The sequence below is a fragment of the Capra hircus genome, chromosome 11 (genome assembly GCF_001704415.2).
Source record: "Capra hircus breed San Clemente chromosome 11, ASM170441v1, whole genome shotgun sequence".
In the NCBI taxonomy this organism is placed as follows: domain Eukaryota; kingdom Metazoa; phylum Chordata; class Mammalia; order Artiodactyla; family Bovidae; genus Capra; species Capra hircus.
The window spans coordinates 68824963-68852946 of NC_030818.1; the positions used below are offsets into that span (position 1 = coordinate 68824963).

Genomic DNA, 27984 nt, shown 5'->3' on the forward strand with positions numbered 1-27984 from the left:
AGATATATGTTGAATTTTGTGAAATAATTCTAATTCAATTATTGGTTTTCTTTTTAGCCTTTTAATACGGTTAATTGCACTGATTTTTTTATGTGTTAATCCAACCTTACATTCCTAAAATAAATTCAACCAAGTCTTGATGTATTACCCTTTTTTCTTTTTTACATTGTTGGATTTGGTTTGCTAAACATTTTTAAGGATCTTTGCCATCTCTGGTCACGAGGGATGCTGATTCATAATTTGGTGAAGGGTAAGGTGGGGGTGGATTCCTTCACAGGGCTTGGTTGTCAGTGTTATGCTGTCCTGACAAAATACATTCAGCACTGTTTCTCTTCTCTCATTTCTGAAGAAGCCTATAGTCTTAGTGCTATTTTCCATTGACGGTAAAATAGAATTCACTAGTGAAACCACCTAAGTCTGAGAGTTTCTTTGGGGGAAAGCTTTTGATAACACATTCAGTTTCTTGATTAGATATAGGGTTATTTAGGTTCTTTTCCTGTCAACTTTGTTAAATTTATATTTTTATTTTATATTTTCAAGAAATGTATCTGTGTCATATAACTTATAAATTTGTTGGCCTTAACTTGCTCATAGTATCTCTTCAGTTCAGTTCAGTTCAGTCGCTCAGTCGTGTCCGACTCTTTGCGACCCCATGAATCGCAGCACGCCAGGCCTCCCTGTCCATCACCAACTCCCAGAGTTCACTCAGACTCACGTCCATCGAGTCGGTGATGCCATCCAGCCATCTCATCCTCTGTCGTCCCCTTCTCCTCCTGCCCCCAATCCCTCCCAGCATCAGAGTCTTTTCCAATGAGTCAACTTTTCACATGAGGTGGCCAAAGTACTGGAGTTTCAGCTTTAACATCATTCCTTCCAAAGAAATCCCAGGGTTGATCTCCTTCAGAATGGACTGGTTGGATCTCCTTGCAGTCCAAGGGACTCTCAAGAGTCTTCTCCAACACCACAGTTCAAAAGCATCACTTCTTCGGCGCTCAGCCTTCTTCACAGTCCAACTCTCACATCCATACATGACCACTGGAAAAACCATAGAGATCTCTAATGTTTATAAAATCTGTGATGAGAAAGAACTCTTATCAGTGATGATATTGGTGATTTGTGTTCTCACTCTTTTGTTCTTTCCTCATTTGATTTTGGGTTTGTCAATTCTGTTCATGTTTTCAAAGAAGCAGCTTTTGCTTTGTTCATTTACTCTACTGTTTTTCTCCTTCATTCATTTCTGCTCTTGTCTTTATTTACTGCCTTCTACTTCTTTTGAGTTTTCTTAATTCCCTTATGATATCACCTTTGACTCATGACTATTTAGAAATGTGTTTAATTCTGGATATTTGGGGTTTTCTTAAACATTGTTATTCATTTCTAATTTTAATTCTGTTGTGGTTTGAGAATACTCTATGAGATTTGGTCCTTGGAAATAATAGTGTTTTATGGCTCAGCATATTGTTTATTTTGGTGATTATGTATCACACGTTTGCAAAGAAAGTATATACTACAGTTTATATGTATAAAGTAGTATGTACGTCAGTTAGACTGAGATGATGGATTGTGTTATTCAGATATTCTGTTTCACTAATGTTTTTGTCTAGTTTGTCTACTAGATGATGAAAAATGCACGCTGAAATTTCACTGTGATTGTGGTATTGTTCCTGTCTTCCTTTATTTCTGTTAAGTTTTGATTTATATATTTTCAGTTTCTATTATTAGGTCACATTTATGATTTTATTTCTTTCTGATGTATTTTTACCAATATTAAATGTCCCTGGTAATTTTATCCCTGGTAACACTCTTTGTTATGAAGTCTGACTAATCAATCTACTAAAAACATTCACACCAGCCTTCTTATGATTACTTTTTTCCACTTATATTTCTTTTTGTCCTTTTTTTTTTCAAATTATTTATGGCTTTGCCTTTAAAGTATGTCTTTAATAGGCAGAAAATAGTTTAGTCTTACTGTCAATCTCTGACTTTTACTGGAATTAAATTAACACTTAATTATTAATATGGTTGGATTTAGGTCTATTTTATTTGTTTTATCCATCTTCTACTTTAATTGATTTCTGTTGATTATTTGAATATGTGTTTGTATTCCATTTTAATTTGCCTATTGGATTTTGGGTATATCTCTTTTTGTTAGTGGTTGTCTGGGAATTAGGGTGCACATACTTAACCTTTCTCATTCTATTGTACCATTGCATTCTAAAATGCAGAATATTTGCAACCATATGCATCCCTTTAATTCCCTTCCACTATTCCTTATGTTATAGTTATCATATGAATTATACCTGCATATATTTAAAATCTCTCCTGATAATGTTATAATTTTTGCTTTACACACATATGTATTTTAAAGAATTTAAGAGGAAAAATAGTCTTATATATTTATTAAGATATTTACTATATACCACTTCTGAAAATTCAGTTTTCCCTATTATTACTCCCTTTTATGATTTATTACTGTTCTTTATTATTTATTTATTACTTCTTTTATTATTTCTTCTGAGACATGTCTCTGCATGATGTCTCTTCATTTTTGTTTATCTGAAATGTCTTTATTTTTATTCTTGAAATTTTCACTGGATATGGAATTCTAGGTTGACATTTCTTTCTTTCAGCCTTTTAAAGTTACTCCACTGATTTCTGTCCTCCATGGCTTTGGATAGGAAATTTGTCAGTATTGTCTCCATTTTTCCTTTCTGTTTAATGTGTTATTTTTCTCTAACTTCTTTCAAGAATTTTTCTTTCTTTTCTCTAACTTCTTTCTTTATCTTTGGTTTTCAACAGCTTGATTATGATGTGTCTAGTTATGGTTTGCTTGACTTTGCATGCTTCTCTAGTTCATAAACTTATCATCAAATTTGGGGAGTTTGGGTCCATTATTTCTTCAGGTACTTTTTCTGCCCTGATATCTTGATCCTTTCCTTCTGGGTTTTCAATTACACATAAATCAGACATTTTGATATTACATCATGTGTCTCCCTGTGGTTATATTCTACTTTATTTTCAATGTTTTATTCAGTCTGTTCTTGGGATAGATACTTTTTATTGATCTTTTCCCTCATTCCACATATTCTTTCCTCTGTCACCTTCCTTCTGCTCTTCAGCCCATCCAGTGAATTTTTTATTTCAGATTTTATATTTTTCAACTCAAAATTTAGCTTCGATTTGTTTCCTTTTTTTAATAACTTCTGTTTCTCTATTGAGATTGCCTACCTTATCATTCATTTCTAGTGTGCTTTCCTTTATTTCATGGAGCATAGTTTAGTAGTTGCTTTAAAACCTTTTCTTTGTAATTTCCACATCTAAATCATTGCGACATTCTCATTTGTCAGCTGTGTTTTCTCTTGTAAATAAGTCAGCTTTTCTTAGTTCTTTTGTTTTGAGAAGTTTGAGATTATATTCTGGACAAAGTGGATGTTATGTTGGATAGATTTTGTGTTCTGTTATAATCTTCTGGGGAATGTTGATTATTTTTAGGAGCAGGAATCAATTTTATTAAGTTCAGAGTATACATTCTAGCTCACCTTCTGTGGAAAGTGACTCAAATATCAATTTATTTCTTTAAAGCTCTGCTGTACTGATTTGGCTCTGGACCACACATCTATAATACAGATAGGTTAGGCTAAAACAAGTGCAAGCTTGCTAACATAATTAGACAATCTCATTCTCTAGTGCCCTCTCTTCTCAGCTTCTTTCCCCTAGAGTCTTTCCCCCCAGGTCTGTAGGAATTCCTTTCCCAGAAAAACAGCAGGGTGTTCATCAAAGCTTCAGTTATCTGTACTGGGACACTTGATGACTGAGCCCCGTCCTCATAGCAAAAGTATGAGAGGGAAAAATCAAAGACCTGGAAATTCACCCTCCTGCTTGTTTCTTCTCCAAGTTTTGACTCCCCTGTACAATTTGCCAGCTTTTGTTTTCAGATTCCCAGTTTTTATTGTTTCCAGAGGTTATAGTTACAGTTATAATCAGGAGTTATAATCAGGTAGATTGTATAGGGGGCTTCTTACATTGCCATAAAGGAACTGGAACTCCTCTCTATAATTTTTAAAAGCTGAAAAATAAGGAAAAGTAAAATAATTCAATATAGAAATGCATAAATATGTGAGAAACCTGTTTTTCAATAAAAGCAAGAGAATGATAAATACAACATTCTGGTTTTGGCCTCCTTTTGGAGAGGAAAGCACAAGTACCTTCATAAGTATTGGCGTGTTCATAACCTTGGTGTTAGGATCATGAGTGTTCGTGAGATTATGATATTTCATAGTCTACATAGCTTATGTAGGTCAAAGGCTAACAAATTGAAGCAGGTTAAAGGCTAACAAGAGTTTTGCCAAGAAAACGTGCTGATCATAGCAAACACCCTCTTCCAACAACACAAGAGAAGATTCTACACATGGACATCACCAGATGGTCAACACCGAAATCAGACTGATTATATTCTTTGTAGCCAAATATGTAGAAGCTCTATACAGTCAGCAAAAACAAGACCAGGAGCTGACTGTGGCTCAGATCATGAACTCCTTATTGCCAAATTCAGACTTAAATTGAAGAAAGTAGGGAAAACAACTAGACCATTCAGGTATGACCTAAATCAAATCCCTTATTATTATACAGGGGAAGTGATATAGATTCAAAGGATTAGATCTGATAGACGAAAGCCTAAAGAACTATGGATGGAGCTTCATAATGTTGTACAGGAGGCTGTGATCAAAACCATGCCCAAGGAAAAGAAATGCAAAAAGGCAAAATGGTTGTCTGAGGAGGCCTTACAAATAGCTGAAGAAAGAAGAGATGCTAAAGGCAAAGGAGAAAAGGAAATATATACCCATTTGAAGGCAGAGTTCCAAAGAATAGCAAGGAGAGATAAGAAAGACTTCCTCAGTGATAAATGCAAAGAAATAGAGGAAAACAATAGAATGGGAAAGACTAGAGATCTCTTCAAGAAAATTAGAGTTACAAAGGGAACATTTCACGCAAAGGTGGGCACAATAAAGGACAGAAATGGTATGGACCTAACAGAAGCAGAAGATAGTAAGAAGAGGTGACAAGAATAAACATAAGAAATATAAAAATAAGATCTTCATGATCCAGATAACCATGATGGTGTGATCACTCACCTAGAGCCAGACATCCTGGAGTGCAAAGTCAAGTGGGCCTTAGGAAGCATCACTGCAAACAAAGCTAGTGGAGGTGATGGAATTCCAGTTGAACTATTTCAAATTCTAAAAGAGGATGTTATGAAAATGCTGTACTCAATATGCCAGCATATTTGAAAATTCAGCAGCAGCCACAGGACTGGAAAAGGTCAGTTTTCATTCCAATCCCAAAGAAAGGCAATGCCAAAGAATGCTTAAACTACTGCACAATTATACTCATCTCACATGCTAGCAAAGTAATGCTCAAAATTCTCCAAGCCAGGCATCAACAGTATGTGAACTGAGAACTTCCAGATGTTCAAGCTGGATTTAGAAAAGGCAGAGGAACCAGAGACCAAATTGCCAAATTCATTGGATCATCAAAAAACCAAGAGAGTTCCAGAAGAACATCTACTTCACTTTATTGGCTACGCCAAAGCCTCTGACTGTGTGGATCACAACAAACTGTGGAAAATTCTAACAGAGATGGGAATACCAGACCACCCACCTGCCTCCTGAGAAATCTGTATGCAGGTCAAGAAGCAACAGTTAGAACTGGACATGGAACAACAGACTGGTTCCAAATCGAGAAAGGAGTACGTCAAGGCTGTATATTGTCACCCTGCTTATTTAACTTCTATGCAGAGTACATCACGAGAAATGCTGGGCTGGATGAAGCATAAGTTGGAATCAAGATTTCTGGGAGAAATATCAATAACCTCAGATATGCAGATAACACCATCCTTATGGCAGAAAGCGAAGAAGAACTAAAAAACCTCTTGATGAAAGTGAAAGAAGAGAGTGAAAAAGTTGTTTTAAAACTCAACATTCAGAAAACTAAGATCATGGCATCTGGTCCCATCACTGCAACTCAAATAGATGGGGAAACAATGGAAACAGTGAGAGACTTTATCTTTGGGGGCTCCAGAATCACTGCAGATGGTAACTTCAGCCATGAAATCAAAAGATGCTTGTTCCTTGGAAGAAAAGCTATGACCAACCAAGATAGCATATTAAAAAGTATTAAAAACAAAGCCATGATCTTTGTTTTCTGAATGTTGAGCTTTAGGCCAACTTTCTCGCTCTCCTCTTTCACTTTCATCAAGAGGCTCTTTAGCTCCTCATCACTTTCTGCCATAAGGGTGGTGTCATCTGCATATCTGAGGTTATTGATATTTCTCTCGGCAATCTTGATTCCAGCTTGTGATTCTTCCAGCCCAGTATTTCTCATGATGTACTCTGCATAGGAGTTAAATAAGCAGGGTGACAATATACAGCCTTGAGGTACTCTGTTTCCTATTTGGAACCAGTCTGTTTTTCCATGTCCAGTTCTAACTGTTGCTTCCTGACCTGTATACAGATTTCTTAAGAGGCAGGTCAGGTGGTCTGGTATTCCCATCTCTTTCAGAATTTTCCACAGTTGATTGTGATCCACACAGTCAAAGGCTTTGGCATAGTCAATAAAGCAGAAATAGATGTTCTTCTGGAACTGTCTTACTTCTTCCATGATCCAGCAGATGTTGGCAATTTGATCTCTCGTTCCTCTGCCTTTTCTAAAATCAGCTTGAACGTCAGGGAGTTCACGGTTCACGTATTGCTGAAGCCTGGCTTGGAGAATTTTGAGCATTACTTTACTAGCATGTGAGATGAGTGCAACTGTGTGGTAGTTTGAACATTCTTTGGCATTGCCTTTCTTTGGGATTGGAATGAAAACTGACCTTTACCAGTCTTGTGGCAACTGCTGAGTTTTCCAAATTTGCTGACACATTGAGTGCAGCACTTTCACAGCATCATCTTTCAAGATTTGAAACAGCTCAATTGGAATTCCATCACCTCCACTAGCTTTGTTCATAGTGATGCTTTCTAAGGCCCACTTGACTTCACTTTCCAAGATGTCTGGCTCTAGATTAGTGATCACATCATCATGACTATCTGGGTTGTGAAGATCTTTCTTGTACAGTTCTTCTGTGTATCTTGCCACCTCTTCTTATTATCTTCTGCTTCTGTTAGGTCCATACCATTTCTGTCCTTTATCGAGCCCATCTTTGCATGAAATGTTCCCTTGGTATCTCTGATTTTCTTGAAGAGATCTCTAGTCTTTCCCATTCTGTTCTTTTCCTCTATGTCTTCCATTGATCATTGAGGAAGGCTTTCTTATCTCTTCTTGCTATTCTCTGGAACTCTGCATTTAGATGCTTATATCTTTCCTTTTCTCCTTTCCTTTTCACCTCTCTTCTCTTCACAGCTATTTGTAAGGCCTCCCAGACAGCCATTTTGTTTTTTTGCATTTCTTTTCCGTGGGGATGGTCTTGATCCCTGTCTCCTGCACAATGTCATGAACCTCATTCCATAGTTCATCAGGCACTCTACCTATCACATTTAGGCCCTTAAATCTATTTCTCACTTCTACTGTATAATCATAAGGATTTGATTTAGGTCATACCTGAATGGTCTAGTGGTTTTCCCTACTTTCTTCAATTTAAGTCTGAATTTGGTAGTAAGGAGTTCATGATCTGAGCCACAGTCAGCTCCCGGTCTTGTTTTTGTTGACTGTATAGAGCTTCTCCATCTTTGACTGCAAAGAATATAATCAGTCTGATTTCGGTGTTGACCATCTGGTGATGTCCATGTGTAGAGTCTTCTCTTGTGTTGTTGGAAGAGGGTGTTTGCTATGACCAGTGCATTTTCTTGGCAAAACTCTATTAGTCTTTGCCCTGCCTCATTCTGCATTCCAAGGCCAAATTTGCCTGTTACTCCAGGTGTTTCTTGACTTCCTACTTTTGCATTCCAGTCCCCTATGATGAAAAGGACATCTTTTTGGGGTGTTAGTTCTAAAAGGTCTTGTAGGTCTTCATAAACCCGTTCAACTTCAGCTTCTTCTGTCTTACTTGTTGGGGCATAGACTTAGATAACTGTGATATTGAATGGTTTGCCTTGGAGACGAACAGAGATCATTCTGTCATTTTTGAGGTTGCATCCAAGTACTGCATGTCGGACTCTTTTGTTGACCATGATGGCTACTCCATTTCTTCTGAGGGATTCCTGCCCGCAGTAGTAGATATAATGGTCATCTGAGTTAAATTCACCCATTCGAGTCCATTTTAGTTTGCTGATTCCTAGAATGTCAACGTTCACCCTTGCCATCTCTTGTTTGACCACTTCCAACTTGCCTTGGTTCATGGACCTGACATTCCAGGTTCCTATGCAATATTGCTCTTTACAGCACCGGATCTTGCTTCTATCACCAGTCACATCCACAGCTGGGTATTGTTTTTGCTTTGGCTCCATCCCTTCATTCTTTCTATAGTTATTTCTCCACTGATCTCCAGTAGCATATTGGGCACCTAATGACCTGGGGAGTTCCTCTTTTGGTATCCTATCATATTGCCTTTTCATACTGTTCATGGGGTTCTCAAGGCAAGAATACTGAAGTGGCTTGCCATTCCCTTCTCCAGTGGACCACATTCTGTCAGACCTCTCCACCATGACCCGCCCGTCTTGGGTTGCCCCACAGGCATGGCTTGGTTTCATTGAGTTAGACAAGGCTGTGGTCCTAGTGTGATTAGATTGACTAGTTTTCTGTGAGTATGGTTTCAGTGTGTCTGCCCTCTGATGCCCTCTTCCAACACCTACCATCTTTCTTGGGTTTCTCTTACCTTGGAGGTGGGGGTATCTCTTCACGGCTGCTCCAGCAAAGCACAGCCACTGCTCCTTACCTTGGATGAGGGGTATCTTCTTACCGCCACCGTTCCTGACCTTCAATGTGGGATAGCTCCTCTAGGCCCTCCTGTGCCTGCATAGCCACCGCTCCTCAGGTTGCTCCTCCCAGCTGCAGGCCCTGGCTTTGGGCATGGGTGGCTCCTTCCAGCTGCTGTCCCTAGCCTCGGGCCTGGGGTGGCTCCTCAGGGTCACCACCCCTGGCCTTGGGCATAAGGTGGCTCCTCCCAGCTGCCGCCCCTGACCTCAGATGCGGGTGTCTCCTCTCCATCGCCCCGACCTCGGACGTGGGGTAGCTCTTCCCGGCCGCCACTGACCTCGGACGCAGGGCAGCTCCTCTCGGCCGCTGCCCCTGACCTCGAACACAGGGTAGCTCTATTCTCGTATATATCAAAATGGTCTATTTTAAAAACTAACAAATGCAATTGTTTGTAAAGTTTAAAGACTTTGGCTGTGCTGTGTTGTGCTTAGTTGTTCACTTGGGTCTGATTCTGCTACTCCATGAACTGTAGCCCACTGTCCATGGGCTACATGGACTGTAGGCTCCTCTGGCCATGGGATGCTCCAGGGAGGAATACTGGAGTGAGTTGCCATGCCCTCCTCCAGGGGATCTTCCCAACCCAGGGACTGAACCCGCATCTCCAGCCTTGCAGGCAGATTCTTTACCATCTGAGCCACTAAAGAAGCCCATGTATTCTTACAGCTATCCATCTCTGAGTGGTAGAAATGCATGAAAGCTTAGGACAAGTTTATTGGAGTCAGAGAAATAAGAAATTAATTTCTTTGTATAATGCTTCATGATTTATATCTCGTCCCACCTATCTTTTCATTTTATTTTTCAACAAAGTATCATTGTACCCATTTGACAGAAAAGAAAACTGAAGTTCTAAGTGCTTAGAAAACGTCTTTGGGCTCATATGACTAATAAGGGGCAGAATAAAAACTTGAGTTGGAATCTTCTGAAGTCATTTAACTTTGGGACTTTTTTTTTCTTCTGAAGTCTTTTAATTTTCGTCCATCTTCTCTTTATGTTAGAATGGCTATCGTTAAAAAGTCTACAAATAATAAATGCTAGATAGGGTGCAGAGAAAAGGAAACCCTTGTAAACGGTTGGTAGCAATGTAAATTGGTACAGTCACTATGAAAACCAGTAAAAAACTAAAAATAAAGCTACCATATGATCCAGAAATCCCACTCTTGAGCTTATATCTGGAAAAGATGAAAGTTCTAATTCAAAAATATACATGTACTCCACTGTTAATAGCAATGCTGTTTATAATAGCCAAGAATCGGAAGCACCCAAGCACCCATTAACAGATGGTTTAAAAAGATATATAAATATACAGTAGAATAGTGCTCAGCCAGCAAAATATTGCCATTTGCAGGAATATGGATGGACCTAGAGAATATCATACTAAAAAAGTAAATAAGACAAAGAAAAATATAATATAATTTATATGTGGAATCTAAAAATTAATACAAGTGAATATGTATAAAACAGGAAAGATTCACAGACATGGAAAACAAACCTATGACTACCAGATGGGGAAGGATAAATTAAGAGTATGGGATTAACAGATACAAACTACTATATGTAAAACAGATAAACACCAAGGATTTACTATAGAGCACAGGGAACCATATTCAATATCTTATAATAACCTATATGGGAAAATAACCTGACATATGTGTATATATATACACATATATGTCTGGAAAAAACTTTGCTGTACACCTGAAACTAACACAATATTGTAAATCGACTATACTTCAGTTTTAAAAAAGAACTTGATTTCAACTCTTTTTGCCATTTTTCTAGCTTCTCCTGTGCCATTTTCATTTTGAGGTCCATAGGATACTGCAGCAGCAAGACTAGGTATATTCTGACTATCGGGTAGGTCTTCCATCTTTCTTTTTTCCTTTCTGTTTCTAAGATAGCTGAGTCTTCTCCTGCCTTTGTTTATTTTGCAACGTGAAGCAAGCATGATAAAGAAGAAAAGGAATTAGCCAAAGAGTCCTTGCCAAAGTGACAGGTGGGAATATTGCTTGGCCTTTTCTACTGCACGCAAAAGGGAGATGTTGTCAACTTCTGTAAACCCTTCATGCCTAAGAAAGCAAGTTTACGGGATCTTCCCTGGCAAAGCCATTACCAATTCAGAGAGCAAGAAGGTGAACCCAGTAGGTGTGATACCTGTGCCTATGGAGGCTCCCTTCCAGCCTATTCTCTCTTCCCATCAGTATTCTCCTCCCTCCCAAAGTAGCAGACCACCTTCTCCAGCAACGGGGCCAGGCGGCAATGGAACCAGGTCTGCCACCTGGCCCCCAGAGTCTTCTCCTTCCTCACTGCACTCTTGGTTAGTGGATACAGAGCAGTGGCAAAGCCAAGGACACGGCTCTGGTGTACCACTCCTGCCCCTTACCCATGCTGGCCCTTTTGGGCCTGGCCCGTCATCCATAAGAGCAAGTCCTCCTCTTACAGGGTGTATGACCTCTGCATGTCCTTTCATGGCCAAAATGATAGTAATGTTAATTGTGCTAATAACCACTGATCAGTGGCCAGTTTCTGTTGATCAGTCAGTGCTAAACATTCAGCGAGCATGGTTTCATCTGAGTCTCACCACAGCTCTATAGCTTGTCTATTAGTGTCATCTCCATTTCACAAAAGAGGAAAGAGAGTCTTAGAAGGGTGATTCCTAAAGCTACCCAGCCCACTGCCCAGCAGTGGGCAGTAAGGGCCCTGCAGATGAGCCTGGATCTGATCCCCAAACAGAAAGCCTTTTTTAAAGATTCTCGTGGAGAAGTCAAGCCAAACTCTTCTGACTCATTTTTAGCTGTAATTAAGAGCTGCTTAAGAATAGTCCCATAATCATAGGTCAATGGCCTGGTGGTGCTGTATTGGTTCCACCATCCCTAAGCATGTGCAGACCCACAATTTTCACAACTCTCCCTTATCAGGTGTCGTTGCCTTGTCTTTACTTGGAAACCAAATTCTATTATTGTTTTCTTGTTCTTGAATTGTACCTGACTGTTATTTCAGCTTTATCACTCTTACATAATTTGTTGTAGGTTTTCCTCTTAACCCTATAGTGAGTGGTGTGGTACACTGACATATTTTCACCTGTTATTTTCCAAGAACTAGAATGAAGAAATATATATATCATATAGGACTAAACCAAATAAAATTGCCCCATATTTGCTTTCATATGGTCCAACCTAGTAGTTCACATATAAGTTATTCTTACTTCATTTATTAGGCAATTGTATATATAATTCTCTCTAAATATGTGTGTGCAATGATACTTCATTGATGCTATTCTGTGTATTTATTTGTGTTATCTAAATAATTTGCAATATACTATTATATATTAACTATAAGAAAATTATAAATTATTTTTTGTTTGCATATTTTTCTGTGATCTGAAATCTTGTTTATAAGCTCATATTCTTTCTTTATGAGTTGTTCATTCATGTTCCTCTCTAGTTCTTTATCATCATTTGACTGCTTTTTCACTGTGAAGTAGGTATGGATAGGACATATGAACCTTGCGGTCTTTTGTGTCACCTTAACAGACTCTGGTCAAAGAAGCTTGAAAAGTACTAGTTTAAAAGCTAAATAGGCTTTTCAAGTCTCGCAGCTAGTAAGTGTGGATTCAGGTCCAAGGCAGCTTGTCTAGCAGATGGAGGGTGTGATACACATTTTGTTAAATGGCAGCAGTTACACCCCTGTAGCTTCCTGAACAAGAAAACCCAGACTTCCTTGACTTCTCTTCAGAGAAATTAGGACGCTGGCATTTATTGGCTGCCTACTGTTGCCAGGTGGCTCAGTGGGTAAAGAATCCCTCTGCAATGCAGGAGATGCAGGCAGACATGAGTTTGATCCCCTGGTGGGGAAGATCCTCTGGAGGAGGGCGTGGCAACCCACTCCAGTATTCTTGCCTGGAGAATCCCATGGACAGAGGAGCCTGGTGGGTTACAGTCCACAGGGTCGCAAAGAGTTGGACATGACTGAAGAGTCTGAGTGAACTCCGGGAGTTGGTGATGGACTGGGAGGCCTGGCATGCTGCGATTCATGGGGTCGCAAAGAGTCGGACACAACTGAGCGACTGAACTGAAGTGACTGAGCATTATTCAGTCTTTTAGGTTCAACCTCATTTAATACAGCAATAAACACTCCAAGACTGGTATCATTAACCTGTGCAGGTGGAGAAATAGGTTCACAGGGCTGAATACTAACTCACGATTGCGGAACTGGATATGTAGGTGGTGAGAGCAGAAAGCAAACGCAAAACTTATTTGATTGTTCATCACACTGCCTTTCCTTTTTCCTACCCCACATCCCCATATTCTACCTATATCAAGCCCTATATATTCTACCTATAAAATGACTCTGGAATCTCTCTCTCCACCATCTTCATGACCACTGCCGTAACACTGACCTTCCCAAGGACAAATGCAGCAGCCTCCCAACCTCCGCCCTGTCTCAGACCCTCTCCACTCTGCCACGTGGCCTCCAACTTGCTCTGTAATCCCACAAATGGATCTTCAATGGCCCTGCAGCGCTTGAAGGGTAGAAAACAAAAACAATCCCGCTTTCCAACCTACCTTCCTGGCCTTGTCTGGCAACATTCTTTATCCCCAACTCCCACTCCATTGACCCTCCAGCCCCTCCCATTCCTTCTAACACCCATGACCTTTCCAATCCAACTCCTGGTCCTCCATGTACTTGCTACTCGGGATGCTGGAGGGACTTTAAAAATATATATATATATATATATATATTTATTTATTTATTTTGCTGTCCTGGGTCTTAGTTGTGGTATGTGGGATCTAGTTCTCCTCAGGGATCAAACCCGTGCCCCCTGCATTGGGAACACCAAGTCTCAGCCCTTGGACCACCAGGGAAGTCCTGGAACTTTTTGTTTTTTTTTTAATCTACCTACCAGTTCTCCACCTGGAAAATTCTTTTCCCCCAAGGCCAATTACAGGGTGAGAACTCGTGGGAGAAACATCTCTTGGCAGTTCCTAGGTCCTCCTCTTTATATCCACAGGACAGGGCTTTTTACACATTTTTAAGTAGACCATTTCTGTTGAACGATAGCTAGTTGTTGAAATGTCTAATATATTTTGCCACTTGATAACGAGCCTCCAGGGGATAAATATCATGTCATATTTATCTTTGAATTCCCGGCATTCAGAAAAGTGCCTGGTACAAGGTCAGTACTTAATAAATGTTCATTAATGTGTAAATAGTCTCTCAGGCATGTAAAAGCATCCTGAAAAGCTGTTCAGTAGGCAGATTGAAAACTGACCTGGAAGGAAGTTTTCTTGGATTCTAGTTTGGGTTTACCCCCCACCAACTGGCTGGGTCACAGGGGACAGAACTTACCTGGTTCCAGTCTCACTTGTGAAGGTGGCAGACATCTGAATGCCTTCCAGGGCTCACATCCAGTGATGCAAAGTTCCTGACAGCTTATCCCTAAAAATACCTCTTTTTCTCACCCAAAAGGAAAGATCTGATACCTCTTCTAGGAAGAATCATGGCACACAACCAGCAGTTTCCAGCCAAGACCCCCATCATCAAATTCAAGGAGCAGGACTTTTACTCCTTGTGGGATCATTGCCTAAACAGAGGGCTGCTGTTTGAGGATGAGACATTCCCTGCCGAGACTTATTCCATAGGTCTGCAGCTCCTCAAGGGAAAAAACCTCTCCAACCTAAGCTGGATGCGGCCAAAGGTGAGTGAAATTCCCCACCAGGGACATGCCCATCTCCTGGGCCCTCTGACTGTCTCCCATGGTACTTCCCACTAAAAAAGGATGGGCTTGAAACCTGGTTTTCAGGGCTGGCCCAAACCAAACTGGAAGGAGACTGAAATTCATCTGATCCCCTCAGCTATAGTGTTGCATCCACAGTGGGATGGAAAGACTCTATACCAGGAACCAGGACCCCTGGGTTTTAACACAGTTCTAACACAGCATATCACTAGGTTACATGCCTCAGGATTCCCACATAAAAAATGGGGAAGCAAAGGTATGAGGATTGTAGTAGTAGCTATAGGGTCTCTTTCATCTCCATAAACGAGCCCCTCTGTCAGTGTTCATCACTCTTTATTCTGTTCAGGTATCACTGTCTTTTTCTTTTTTCTTTCCTAGTTAGAGTTTACTCAAAGGGAAGATAACATGTCAATCACTTGTACAATAGGATAAATTTCAACAATTGCCTTGCCTCTCTCACATGTATTTGTATTTTTAGTCTTATAAAGGCTGATCACCTATGAAAGAGTTTTAGACATCAGTTGTAAAATTAAAGAGATATTTTGTGGCAATGTTCAAATCCCCTGACTCCCCAACCCCAACAGATGACCACTAACTCCACCTTGCAGCCAAGTGAGCCCTCTTGGTTTTTCTAGAACCATCTCAGTTTCAGGACATGAAGCTCCAAGGGAAATTTCTCAGTCCACTAAACATTCTCGTGCCGTCATTTTCAACGATACAAAGGACCTGGCTAAGGGCCACTTTGAGGGCACTGATGCTCAAACATCCTGTTCATGCTTCCGAAAGCAGACAGCAGAACCTAAAACAAGAGGGCAGAGTATAATGTCTAGTAAGCTAATGATTATAATATCACCAGGGTTACTGAATGTGAATGAAACGCCAAGAACTCTGTGGAACACACTCAATGAAGCCAGGTTAGGATATACAGAATAGATGTTTTCTGATGATGGAACAAGACATAAACCCTGGAGTAACCATCTCTTGTCCTAATTCAGGACTGATTTGTAGCTTTGGGGAAGGCGAGGGTGAGTGGGGATCTGATGGAGTTGAGGATGCTGCTTAGTTAAGATGAGGGTGCTTCAAACTTCTAGGATCCATCTCACCAGCCAGAAGCAACAAGTCCCCAGTGACTCTCTTCTGGACTTCACTCCTAAGGAGAACTGAGCAGAGAACTCTATTTAAAGCTTGGAAGGATTATATTTTTCCTCCCTTTGTTATTTTCAGATGAGATTCTTTTAGAATGTTTTTTTTTCCACAAGGTACTGAGGAATAGATGTGAGACTATATTTGTAGTGTTGGATTTATAACATTTTTATTTAGAAAGGATTGAGTTTTTTATTATCTAATTCCAGCAACATCTCAATTTGTGATGTCTTTTGGGGTCAAGGAGAAACTGAGGCAAACAGAAATGAAATGACTCACACAGAACCATTCCAGGAACCCATAGCAGAGGCAGCCAGGGGCCAAGTACATTTTACTCCCATTCTTCATCTCACCCAAAAGCTTATCCATCCAAAAACTCTACCAGGGGATCAATTTTCATTCCCACATTTCTTTTAAAATGTATATGAGGATATTTCTTTGTATCCCTTATCGCAACTGGCAGCACTCAACACTTGTATTTTTCAGAGCTTTCCATATGTCTTCTCTCTCTCTGTTTTTTGTTCTTTCCCAGTTTTATGAGGGAACAGGTTCAGACAGGTGATGTGACTTGCACAATGTGACATAGTTAGGGAAAGAGCAGGATTTGAGCTAAAATCTCTGACTTCACATACTATGTGCCTGCATCCTCAGTTGCTGTCATGCGACTCCTTGTGACCCCATGGACTGTATGTAGCCCACCAGGCTCCTCTGTGCATGGGATTCTCCAGGCAAGAATACTGGAGTGCATTGCGATTTCCTTTTCCAGGCGATCTTCCCAGGGATCAAAACTGCATCTCCTGCATAGGCGGATTCTTTACCACTGAGCCAACTGGAAAGCACCCCCTCCTCCCCATACTGCACTTTCCCTCATATTGTGTTTTAGGCTCCTGTTTGCTACTAGTAATATCTTATGCATCAATAGACTCTCCTGCTTTGTCTGAGTAACCAGGAATCAATCTCTGTCTGTGTTCTGCCCTTCTTTTCTTTTTTTTTTAGGTGAAAAGAGTGAGGATAAAAATGGTACCAATGCCTAACAAGATTATTTTAAGGAATAAATGAAAACAATACATAGAACATTGTCTAACACATTGTAAGAACTTACTAAACACTAGTTATTGTTACTCCGATTAATTTGAGAGGGATGGCATAGTGTAGCAGCTACAGGGGCCATCCCCTAGGATTCCTTGGGCTTTCACTGTCCAGTCATCTCAGCTCCAGTCTTCAGCCAATTTCAGCAGACACTTTTAAGGAGAAATGTGGGTCAGAGGAAACCATCTGGGGAGCCCAGAGGAGGCTGGCAGGGAGTGTGCAGGGTGCTTTTCCTCTCACATTCTGCTGTCTATCTCTGTTAGAAGGGTGCCTCCCAATCTAAAGCTTGCTCAGTGCCTGGCCAGAGACCTGACTGGCATCCCCTGAACTTCAGGTATATAGCAGCTGAGGTCGCACCAAGGCTCCTTAGGCCATTTCTGCATTCTGTGTTTTCTAGACAATGGGAAAGCATCATACTCTAGGGAACTGCTAAACCAGCATGGATATCATCCTACCTCAAGTACTCACTCAGGCTTGGTAGGTTCAGCAACAGAGCAAGAGTCAGGGACATGAAACGAGGCTTGGCTTTCTACACGAAGAAGAAAGGTTGTTTCCCATGTAGCTCGTGTTCACTCTCGTTTTGTCTACCTCTTCTTCTTATCTGCTCTCTGTAACAATTAAACCTGATCCATTTTGCTACTGTAGAAGCTCCTCCCATTGCTTCCTTCAGCTTTTCTGGGTTCAAGGAATCAGTAACCCACTCCCCAGACCCTCCCTTCCCCCGACCAGCAGGCAGTCAGGTTCCATAAATGCCTGTGACTGTGCCCAGAGCAAAAGGCGCTGAAAGGACCCAACTCCTCATCCTCCTCAACGCTTCCTGCAGCCCCAGCCTCGGGAGGAGAGATGCCGAGAATTACGCCTGTACTCAGAGACTCTACATGAGATTTCCTTGAACTAAATTTGGTAGAGTCACTTTCTTCTAAAAATTTTATCTCATGAATAATATCAAATTCCATTTATCAAGCATGTCTCTATGCTAAGTATTAATCTAAGCACCTTACATACAACATTTCATTTAGTTGCCATAACAGGCCTCTGAGGAAGATGCTATTGTCTGTGTGTGTGTTGGTCGCTAGTGGTGTCTGACTCTTTGCAATCCCATGGACTGTAGCCCGCCAGGCTCTCTCCATGGGATTCTCTAGGAAAGAATACTGGAGTGGGGATCCAGGGGATCTTTCCAACCCATGGATCGAACCCAGGTCTCATGCATTGCAAGCAGATTCTTTACCATCTGAGCTACTAGGGAAGCCCAGATGATATTATCCTCATTCAATAGATCAGCACCATCCAAAAGAACTTTCTGCAAGGATGGAAATGTCCTTTCTGCAAATACAGGAGCCACTAGTCACATGTTGGTATCAAGCAACTGAAATGTGGCCAGTGTGACTGAGGTGTTGAAGATTTGATTTCATTTAAATGTAAGTAGCTAATATAGCTTGTGGCTACCATATTGGAAAGCACAGAATTGTGGATAGAGATCTTCACAGCAGGGTCACCAATATGTCAGAGTAAGAGATTGAAATTTCATCTTTGTCTTCATTCTCTAGTGAAAAACATGTTCATTACACACCTGAAGAATGGGCTGTGGGCCCAAAACAGGTTCAGGGTTCAGCACCCAGCCCCACTGTGGATTCTGGCCTGTGGCAAGCCCAGAATGTCACTTACCCAGATGACAACATTCATCTTCCAAGTAACCAGAGCAGAGTTTCCGAAAGGACCATTTACTAGATGTGACTCATCTTGGTTCCAACATAAGTTGTCCCAGAAAGGAAGGGGTTAACAATAGGTAACAGAAGGCAACAGACACAGAACACACAACAGACAATTAGCACAGCACCAAAGAACTTTGATTCCAATAAAGCAAAGTTCTCTAACAAAAAATAGAAAAGGGAGTGACGCTGCCACCTGGCCCTGCCTGAACTCTGGTCACTGGCTGAAAGGGGCTGTGTCTGAAAGCCAGCACGCTAAGCCTGGGGTTTCCCCATCCCAGAGCGCAACCGTCTGGGGCAGGGCATGAGGAGCTCTTGAAAAGAACACAGGAATCACTGTCCAGAACATAGGAAGTGATGCCACATTAGAAAGACCCCTCCAAGGTTGACTGCAGTGGAGTGCCTGTCATACCACTTCAGATATGGGTGTGGGTGTGGATGCAGAGAGGGGAGAGGTCAAGATCTCCTATAGGACATAACCAATAGTAACTGCACAGATATAGCTTGTGACTTCATCTGTTATGAGGAATTGGCACACGTAGTTATGGAGGCAAGACATCCCACAGTCTGCTATCTGCAAACTAGAGACCCGGGAGATCCAATGGTATAGTGTAGCCCACACGGGAAGGCCCGAGAACCAATGGGGCTGATGATGTCATCCCCAGCCCCTGGGCAGCAGTCAGGTAGAGAAGGGGTGAATTCTCCCTTCCTCTACCTTTTGTTCTGTTCAGGCCCTCCATAGCTTGGATGGCGCCCATCCACGTTGGGGAGGGCAGTCTCCTTTACTGAGTCCCTTGATTCAGATGCTAATTTCATCTGGAAGCACTCCTTTGAAATAATGTATAGCCAAATATCTAGGCACCCTGTGAGCCAGTCAAATTGACACATAAAATGAACCATCACAGCTTCCTTCTGTACGGATGACATTGCAGAGGCCTCAAAGGGCCAATCCATGTCACAGAATCAGACCCTGCCTGCTGGTGTGGTCCACGGCAAAGGCACTCTGTGGGTGGAGTGTCTAATGCACAGCCTGCCTCCTGTGTGACCTAGGATAAATCACTCAACCTCTCTGAACCTGCTTCTTGCCCTGTTGAGCCTTGGAATCACCGGAGGGGCTATGCAGATCCTGAACTCTACCTCCACTGACCTACATCCAGCAGCCTGCATATCTGCAAAACTTCTGGGTGATTCTGAGTCACTCCCAGGGCAGAGGCTGCCCATCACCAGTCCTGTCACACTGCCTTGCCGTCATGGTGCACCCGGCCCACGTGGTGACAGGGCACCTACCCAGAGCCAGAGGATTTTTATCTTCCAAGCATATTAACCTGTTTTCTCTGAGGGCCTGGTCTCAGAAAGCCGGCCCAGCAGACTGAAATGCTTCTGGGTATGATTTCTGTCTCCTCCTTCCGTTGCTCTTTTGGGATTGCCCAGGACCCTTCTTAAACCAGGGTGAGGAAGGAACAGGTGGCTCAGAAAAAGAGTCAAAAAAATGCTAGTTTTGTGCCCAACTTTGATGCACACACTTCTAGTGTTTGTCCATGAACTTGATGTTGATGACTGATTTTTGGTTTGAAATAATTCCCATTTAATCTTCAGAATGTTAAAGTATCCTTCTGTTCCTACTTGGCAAAATTTGCAGTTTTTTAATTTTAATATTCTGGTGAATCAGAAAAAGTTGTGCATTTATGAAATGCCTTCATGGCATTTACTGGAAAGAGAGCAATTATTTTTCTTTTGGCCTACGTAAATGTCATTTGATGTCATCAGATATCCTGATAGGAATCCATCCTGGCATCCTACATTTCTATGGCAAACCCTACTTGATGATAGTGGGTTAGTTGCCGGGGTCCAGCCCCGGTGGATCCAGGGAATTCGAAGGGTGGACGGCGTTGGCGTGGAAAGACTTGTTTATTTATTAATATAAGATTAGATTAAGAAACTATAGTGTAGTAAGAAGATTAAGTGGAGGAAGAGGGCTGAATAGCTTGGTTTACGCGGAAGGCCAATAAAATTCCAGACAAGGAATTTGCACCATCTACGTTGGGCCACCGGCGCCCACTTGAATATCTAAGGGTGCCTCGCCTTAAGCTCCCTTTCGCGCGGGTCTTAACAGCCGGGGCAAGTAAGTAGACCTGGCGAGCCTCCGCGCCCCAGGTGGAGATTCAGCCTGAAGTTAAAGTAAAGAGCAGAGAGAAGGAAAGGGAGAGAAGAAGAAAGAGAGAAAAAGACACGGGGGGAGCCAGAGTCCCAAGAAACCAGGCCGAGAGACTAGTTCGAGAAGCTGGCCCGAGAAACTGGCCCCCGGCCCCTGGCCCCCCTCCTTTATTGTTCAGAAGGCCTTTTATACTTTTGATAAAACATGGAGATCAATGGATAACACAAAATTATGTAGCGTTCGCAGCCCAGACTCTTTCTATACATCATTTTGTATACAAAAGGTCTCAGGTGATTTACATTATCTTCTGGCCAAGAGGCTTGTTAACACTTTTTGGCTCTCTTCCTTAATGAATGTTAATTTTGTTTCCCCTGAAGTGTTTTTCTTTAATCTGCATCTCCTTAAAGCATTAAAGTTACATCTCTATAGAACAAAGGTGCAGTGGGATATAACAAAGAAGGTACTTAACTCGAAGATCTAATGTTGCTAATACCAGGTCTACTACTTGTTTTTCTATATACCAACTATATCTAAAAATAAAGGATATGAAAATTTGGCAGCAAGCATTGACCCCCAAAATGAAACTTTTAATCAGTCCTATTCTAAAGATTTTGACTCCTCGGAAGCTCCTACATTCCTAGGATGTTTTAAGCTTCCTGTGCCTCCTGCGGTCAGGAGGCCTCAAACAATCACATGCGCAGCTGCACGAGTCCTGCAGGCAGGCTAGAAAGCCATCAGAGGGTTTTTGGATTGAAACACTCTTTCAAATGCAGAAGACTAAAGCCCTGAATTGACTTTTTCCAGAAAATGTCAGAAGAGTGGAAAAGCAGAGCACAAAAGCCGGCAGATTTTTGTTGGGGTACATGCTTAGGAATTTCCAGAGGGGTCCCTGAAGTCTGAGCACGCCTTGCGTATGTCAGCTTCCTTCCTCATGACCTTGTCACGGGCGGGATTCCTCACACTGGCTCCCGGCAGTTAGTTGTATAATTTATTGTTGATTCCCTTGCCAGGTATTTATTTCAGTATTTTTCCACAAGTGAAATCAGTCTGTGAGGGGTGTGTGTGTGTGTGTGTGTGTGTGTGTGTGTGTGTGTGTGTGTGTGTGTGTGTGTGTGTGTGTGTGTGTGTGTGTGTGTGTGTGTGTGTGTGTGTGTGTGGTGTGTGTGTGTGTGTGTGTGTGTGTGTGTGTGTGTGTGTGTGTGTGTGTGTGTGTGTGTGTGTGTGTGTGTGTGTGTGTGTGTGTGTGTGTGTGTGTGTGTGTGTGTGTGTGTGTGTGTGTGTGTGTGTGTGTGTGTGTGTGTGTGTGTGTGTGTGTGTGTGTCTGTGTGTGTGTGTGTGTGTGTCTGTGTGTGTGTGTGTGTCTGTGTGTGTGTGTGTGTGTGTCTGTGTGTGTGTGTGTGTGTCTGTGTGTGTGTGTGTCTGTGTGTGTCTGTGTCTGTGTCTGTGTCTGTGTCTGTGTCTGTGTCTGTGTCTGTGTCTGTGTCTGTGTCTGTGTCTGTGTCTGTGTCTGTGTGTCTGTGTGTCTGTGTGTCTGTGTGTCTGTGTGTCTGTGTCGGGTTGGGCATCCAGGCTGTGCTGGCTTCTTAAAATAAACAATGACAGGATTCTTTTTTTTTCCCTAATGCTAAAACTACAAGCAACACAGGAGTTGTTTATTCCCTGAAAATTTGAGAGAACTCAGCAACAAAACTGTGTGTAGAAGCCTTGACAGAGATATTAGGGAGATATTCTTTAATCATTAAAAAAAAAACTATATCAAGGTTATTGATTGTCAGGTGACTTACCAACTTGGATCATTTTGGGCCATATTAATTTTTGTCCAACAATCTTCAGTATGTTTTAAACCAATTAGTATAGAATTTTACATCATGTTTTTATATCGTTAAACCAAGATTTCTAATTTTATTTGAAATAAGATTCTCTACCATATTAGCCAAAGATTGGGTCTAAGTAAACCTTCTCCCTAAATACAATGTATTTGCTGATCTTGCTGGGTTTCTATTTTGTAATTCATCAGTTGTTCTCTTTATCATTTTCTTCCACCTATATTTGTGAGGCTCTTTTTTTCTTTCTTTTATTTATAATTTGACTGTGTAATTCTTGTTTTTATTCTCTCTTGTTTAATAATGAATGCATTGGAGACACTAGGTTTATCCATGAGTGTGGTCTTTTTAATTTTGCAAATATTACAGAAGCAGGGAATCAATATTTATTGAACAGGCCCCTTGTCTGACGCTACGCTAATATTTCACATCCTTCCTCATTTGTAAAATAATGAAGACTCCTGTTTGGCAAGTCCGTCAGGAGATCACTGTGAATGAAGCATTTCGTCCTCCATGAGGGTTTGGTCACAGGAGCCGGGACATCATGACTTTCTCATTTGATGCCCATTTTCTTACACATGAAGAAACCGAGGCTCTAGCAAAGCAAAGGAAGTTGCTCAAGGTTGCCCCAGGAACAATGCAGACAGGATTCCACACCAGGTCCTGCTCTTCTGACCCTCAGCCCTGTTCTGCCCATCAGGGTGGTAAACCAGGAGTAAACGACAAGCTGCAGCGTTCTTTATGCAGTGGTCAAGAAACCTGAGCCAAAACCCAAACGCCTTCACCCTCTTCTTTAACTCCCTTGAGTGGAGGATCTCCAGCCAGCCTCCACTAAGACCTCGAGTTCCCTCTTCCAGTAGAAAGGGAGGGGACAACTAGAGCCACCGAAGCACCCCAAGTTGCTTTGACACTGGGAGAGCTGATCCCTTCAGGACCCTGTGACAGCTCTGCCCTTCCTATTGGTGTTAAGAGAGACCCCGAGTTCTGTGCAGCCAAGTGTAGGGCAGAGGGTCAGCTCAGGGGCTCCACTGCAAGGACCTGGGCCTGAGGGCTCCCTTCATGGTCATCAGAGAGGGCCAGTTGTATGCAGAGAAGATGGTGGGAGGAGGCCTGGTGCAGTGGGCTGGCTGACTTGTTTGCAAGCACGCACAGCTTTGTGTGCCCCATGAAGGCTCCACCAGGAAACGGGAGGGCAGTTTACGAAGGGCTGACAGGTCTCACAAGCTACAGGACTTCACATGTTCATGGCTGTTGAGCAGATGAATCCATTTCCACTTTGCAGCCCCGTTTTCTGGGAACTCTCTTGTCAATGTGAAAAGAAATGACACAGGAACAATTATACCAAATCATGCAAATCCATGCAATGGAGCTACAGGACACAGAGAGGACGCTGAGGAAATCCTGTGGGCTCCTGGTTGCAGGAAAACCTAGAAGCTGCCTGGGGTCTTCCAGAATCAGTCTGGGTGTTAGCCAGGGAGTGGGCAAAGACCTGAGTAATACACAGCCTGCATCCTGTACAGCACGTGGCTGGACTTGAACCTGGAGCTCCGAATGCCTATACTGACTTCTGAGAGATGACATTTCACAAGGAAAGTGTGATTATGTTAGTAAAAGTTTCCTCTAGTAAATGCATCCTTTTCTTTCCTGGCTGTTTATAGACTCTTAATGAAACACTGCTGTTGGGACCAGGATGGCTGATCATTTGATGTAAGGATCCTGGTCCTTATCTCCTCGTGCAGTCTGCCCATGCATTTATTGCCTATCTGGGCAGTTACCCATATGCCCCTCTGACATCTGCCTCCTTGTTAGCAACAAAACCTGAAGAATGAGGGGAACTTTCCTAACTCAGATTCTAAACACCTCTTTACAAAGTAACCTCTATTCCTCAAAGACGAGGAGAGTGATGTCTTGGATACCACCCTGGGAGACAGAGGGATAAAAGATGCTCATGGCTTTCCCCTGCTCTTTTCTAAGGATTTATTGAAGGGTAAATCAGAGCCTCTCTTCATCCTGGAAGGTGCGAGCAGATTCGATATCCAACAAGGAGAGGCAGGTAAGAACTCAACCTCTTTCTTCTTGGACCTAGATGGAGGCAGGCTGCCCATAGTCCACCTCTGAGCAGCAGTGGGTGGAGAGAAGTGCCCCTACCCAGCCCCATAGAGGCCGGCACCCTCAGTGTTGCTGTGGTTGGACTACTCGTGCTCAGACCTTCAGCCTGCAAATCAGCTTAGCAGTGGGTGTGCAGAGCCCTTTAGGGAGAGGAATTGTCAAAGGAAAGGAGAAAATATGCACAGAGTTTGGTCTGAGCACTGAGTAGAGGGAAGTAAATGTTTATTGAACTTTTGCAAGCCTTTGCTAGATACTTTGCATGAAATAGTTCATTAACCCTGCAACATCCTCATTTTATATATGTGGAAGCTAGGGGTCTAAGGGACACAATAATGTCTTTCATGTCACAAAAGCAATATGTGACAGAGTTGAGTTTGAATCTAGAGCTGTGTGACTCCCTCCAACCCACTGGACAGGCACAGGGCGGAGTTGTTGCTGAGACCTGAGGAGTGTGGCAGAAGAAGGGAGGCCCCTGGTCGGTAGCAGGTGTGGCCATGCAACACCCCTTAGCAAGAACCCTAGGAGTGGGGGGCGAGACTCCTTGGGGTGGGCAAGTGGGCATGGAGCCCAGAGACATAGCAAAATAAGATACAACCCTTGGGACTCCCCTGGTGGTTCAGTGGCTGGGGCTCTTTGTTTCCAGTGCAGAGTCCCAGGTTCGATTTCTGGTCAGCAAACTACATCCCACATGCCAGAACTAAGACCCAGTGCAGCCAAATAAATAAATAAGACACAACCCTTCTGACAGCAGGCCTTACGCCCTTAGAATGTCACTTTCCAGTTGATGCTCTGGCACTTGGGCTTCACCTGGTGACTTTGACAGAAGCCTGCCTGGCTTGCTGTCTGTGTTGGAGAAAGTCCCCTCCAGCCAGTAGCCTCCTGACGGGAGGAGGGACCTCTCGAGGGCATCCTTGTGGCTTCTGCACCCAGCAGCATGCCTGACTTGAAAGGGCATTCAAGCCATTGTGTGAAGATGGAGAGAAGACTCAGGAGAAGAGGGTGAGCTTACTCAAAAGGGCTCACAGCGACCTTCAAGGAGAAACTCAAAGCCATGTTCCCTCAAGGGGGAAGAGGGGAGAACCTGGATATGGGCTGGAAAGGCCCCAACACCAGGAGGGACTGAGTAAATATTAGCAAAGAAAAACAGAAATCTGTTCTCCCCAATTTTAGAGTGCACAATTGCCACCGATGCTGGCAACAAAATTTGCTGTAACTTTGGTTCTGGGCACCTTGGGCCAAAAGAGAATCAGAACGCAAGTTGGCCCATCCGCTTGGCTGGGGCTCTCCTGACTACACTACCATCACCATCATAGCAGCACCAACACCACCATCCCTATCACTACTCCACCCCTACCCCCACCACTGTCTCCATAACTACCACCATCACCTCTATCTTGCAGTGAATCTTTCCCCCAATTCTCCTCTCTCAGACAGGAGAAGAGAAAAGCATTATTCGGAAGGAGGTACGCCAACTCTGAGCAGCGCATGGGGTGGGGCTTTCAGGTATGTCCAAACAGCATCTCATGACTTCTGTCCCCCTCCCCTCCAGGGGATTGCTGGTTCCTGGCAGCACTGGGGGCCTTGACACAGAGTCCACGGTACCTGCAGAAGATCCTCATAGACCAAAGCTTTTCATACCAGTATGCGGGGATTTTCCATTTTCGGGTAAGTATGCTGCTGGGATGCTCCTTAAATGGGATTCTCTGTGAGCCTAGGGAGGCAGCTGTCTTGAACGTTCTCTTGGTCTAGCAGCCTGAGATGCGGGACAGACACGTAAGTGTTAGTTAATGTGTGTTAGCTCCTCAAAAGGATTTGAACTCAGGATCTGGCAACACATAGGGAAGAAAACAGTTAACATGTTTTCGTGTAAATATTGGGTTGGCCAAAATGTTCATTTGCTTTTTTCCATAGCATCTTTTTTTTTTTCTTTTCTTTTTCTTTTTTTCCGTAGCATCTTATAGAAAGATCTGAAAGAACATTTTGGGCAACCCAATAAAAAGTATGGCAGAAACAATCAGCCAAAGAAAAGAATTATTGATCAAAGACCCCGTACACCATTGTGATTTTGTCTCTCTGGCCTGTGCCACGCTCTGTTGTTTTGATTTCAGCAGCTTCAGAGTGAGTTGTGACAGCTGGTGGCACATGTTCTCCTTCCTTATTCAGTGTCTTTCCCTCAAAAATATTTTATCTTGTTGATTCTTGCACATTTATTCTTCTGTGAGAATTTTTAAATCATTGCATCTAATTAAAAAGAAAAGCCATCATGAAGCAGAATAGAGCAGCATTAAATTTATGTATTAATTTGGAAAAATCACATTTTTATTATTGTAATTATTCCTTTCCAAAAGCACAGTATATCTTTCCATTTATTCAGAACTAGTTTTATGTCCTTCAATAAAATGCTATAGTTATGTTTTGATATTCCTTCCATATCCTTCTTGATAAATGTATTCTCAGATATTTTACAATTTTGTAGCTAACATGAATGATTTTTCTAACTATATGTTGATGAAAAGAGAATGCTAGTCCTTTTTTTATGTTAAGTTGTATCTAGCTACCTTATCAAATTCTCTTATTCTAATTTTTTCTTTATTAATGTCTGGATATTTTTTAGTTATCAAATATTATCCACAAATAAAGATACTTTTGTCTCAATATTTATTTTTTATAGAGTTATTTTGTTTTGCTGTATTTATTAGAAGACTGTAATTTTGAATGAGGTGGCAAGAGCAAAATTCTGCCTTCTCTTGATTTTAGTGGCATACTTTCTGGTATACCATTCTTTTAATCCACTGTTGGATTCAAGTTGCTAAAAATTTATTAGAATTTTTGCATCTATATCACATGTACAATTGGATTCCAGATTTTTGTTGTTTTTCTTTGGAGTTATACTAGCTTTTTAATATGAGCAAACTGAGATTTACTTTGATCTGAAATAATTTATATAATGGTTGTTAATCATTGATTATCTGTTCTTTGCAAGTGAAATAGACAATTGTTAAATTGTCTGGACCTATCTCCTTTTAAAATATGATTTCTTTAACTCTTCCAGTATGTTCAATAGCTATTGATCTGCTTGGGCCTCTTATTTCTTCTGGAGTTAATTCTTGAAATTTATATTTTGCTGGGAGAATCAACTATTTCTTCTATAGTTTTAAATGCATTGCCCCAAAGTTGCTTACATAAGTCTCTGAAATTTTATTTAATTTCCTCTAATTTGTGGTTAAGTCTACTTTATCAATCTCTTTGCTATATATATATATTAATAAATTATCCAGTGGTTGTAAGTTTGATATATGCAGTCAAGTTCTCTGA

At 41.9% G+C, this 27984-nt stretch overlaps 1 protein-coding gene across 7 annotated transcripts in view; it reads left to right on the top strand.

The window, feature by feature from the left end:
* Positions 1–27984, top strand: part of CAPN13 (calpain 13) — a 107517-nt gene that overhangs the window by 10491 nt on the left and 69042 nt on the right. For all 7 annotated transcript variants that reach the window (XR_001918821.1, XM_018055476.1, XM_018055475.1 and 4 more), the window contains exons 2-4: positions 14374–14602; positions 24535–24613; positions 26219–26334. Coding sequence is in view for 6 of the 7 variants with exons in the window: in XM_018055476.1 (XP_017910965.1) it covers positions 14405–14602; positions 24535–24613; positions 26219–26334 (393 nt within the window). In the remaining variant the exon portion in view is untranslated. The remainder of the gene's footprint in view (positions 1–14373; positions 14603–24534; positions 24614–26218; positions 26335–27984) is intronic.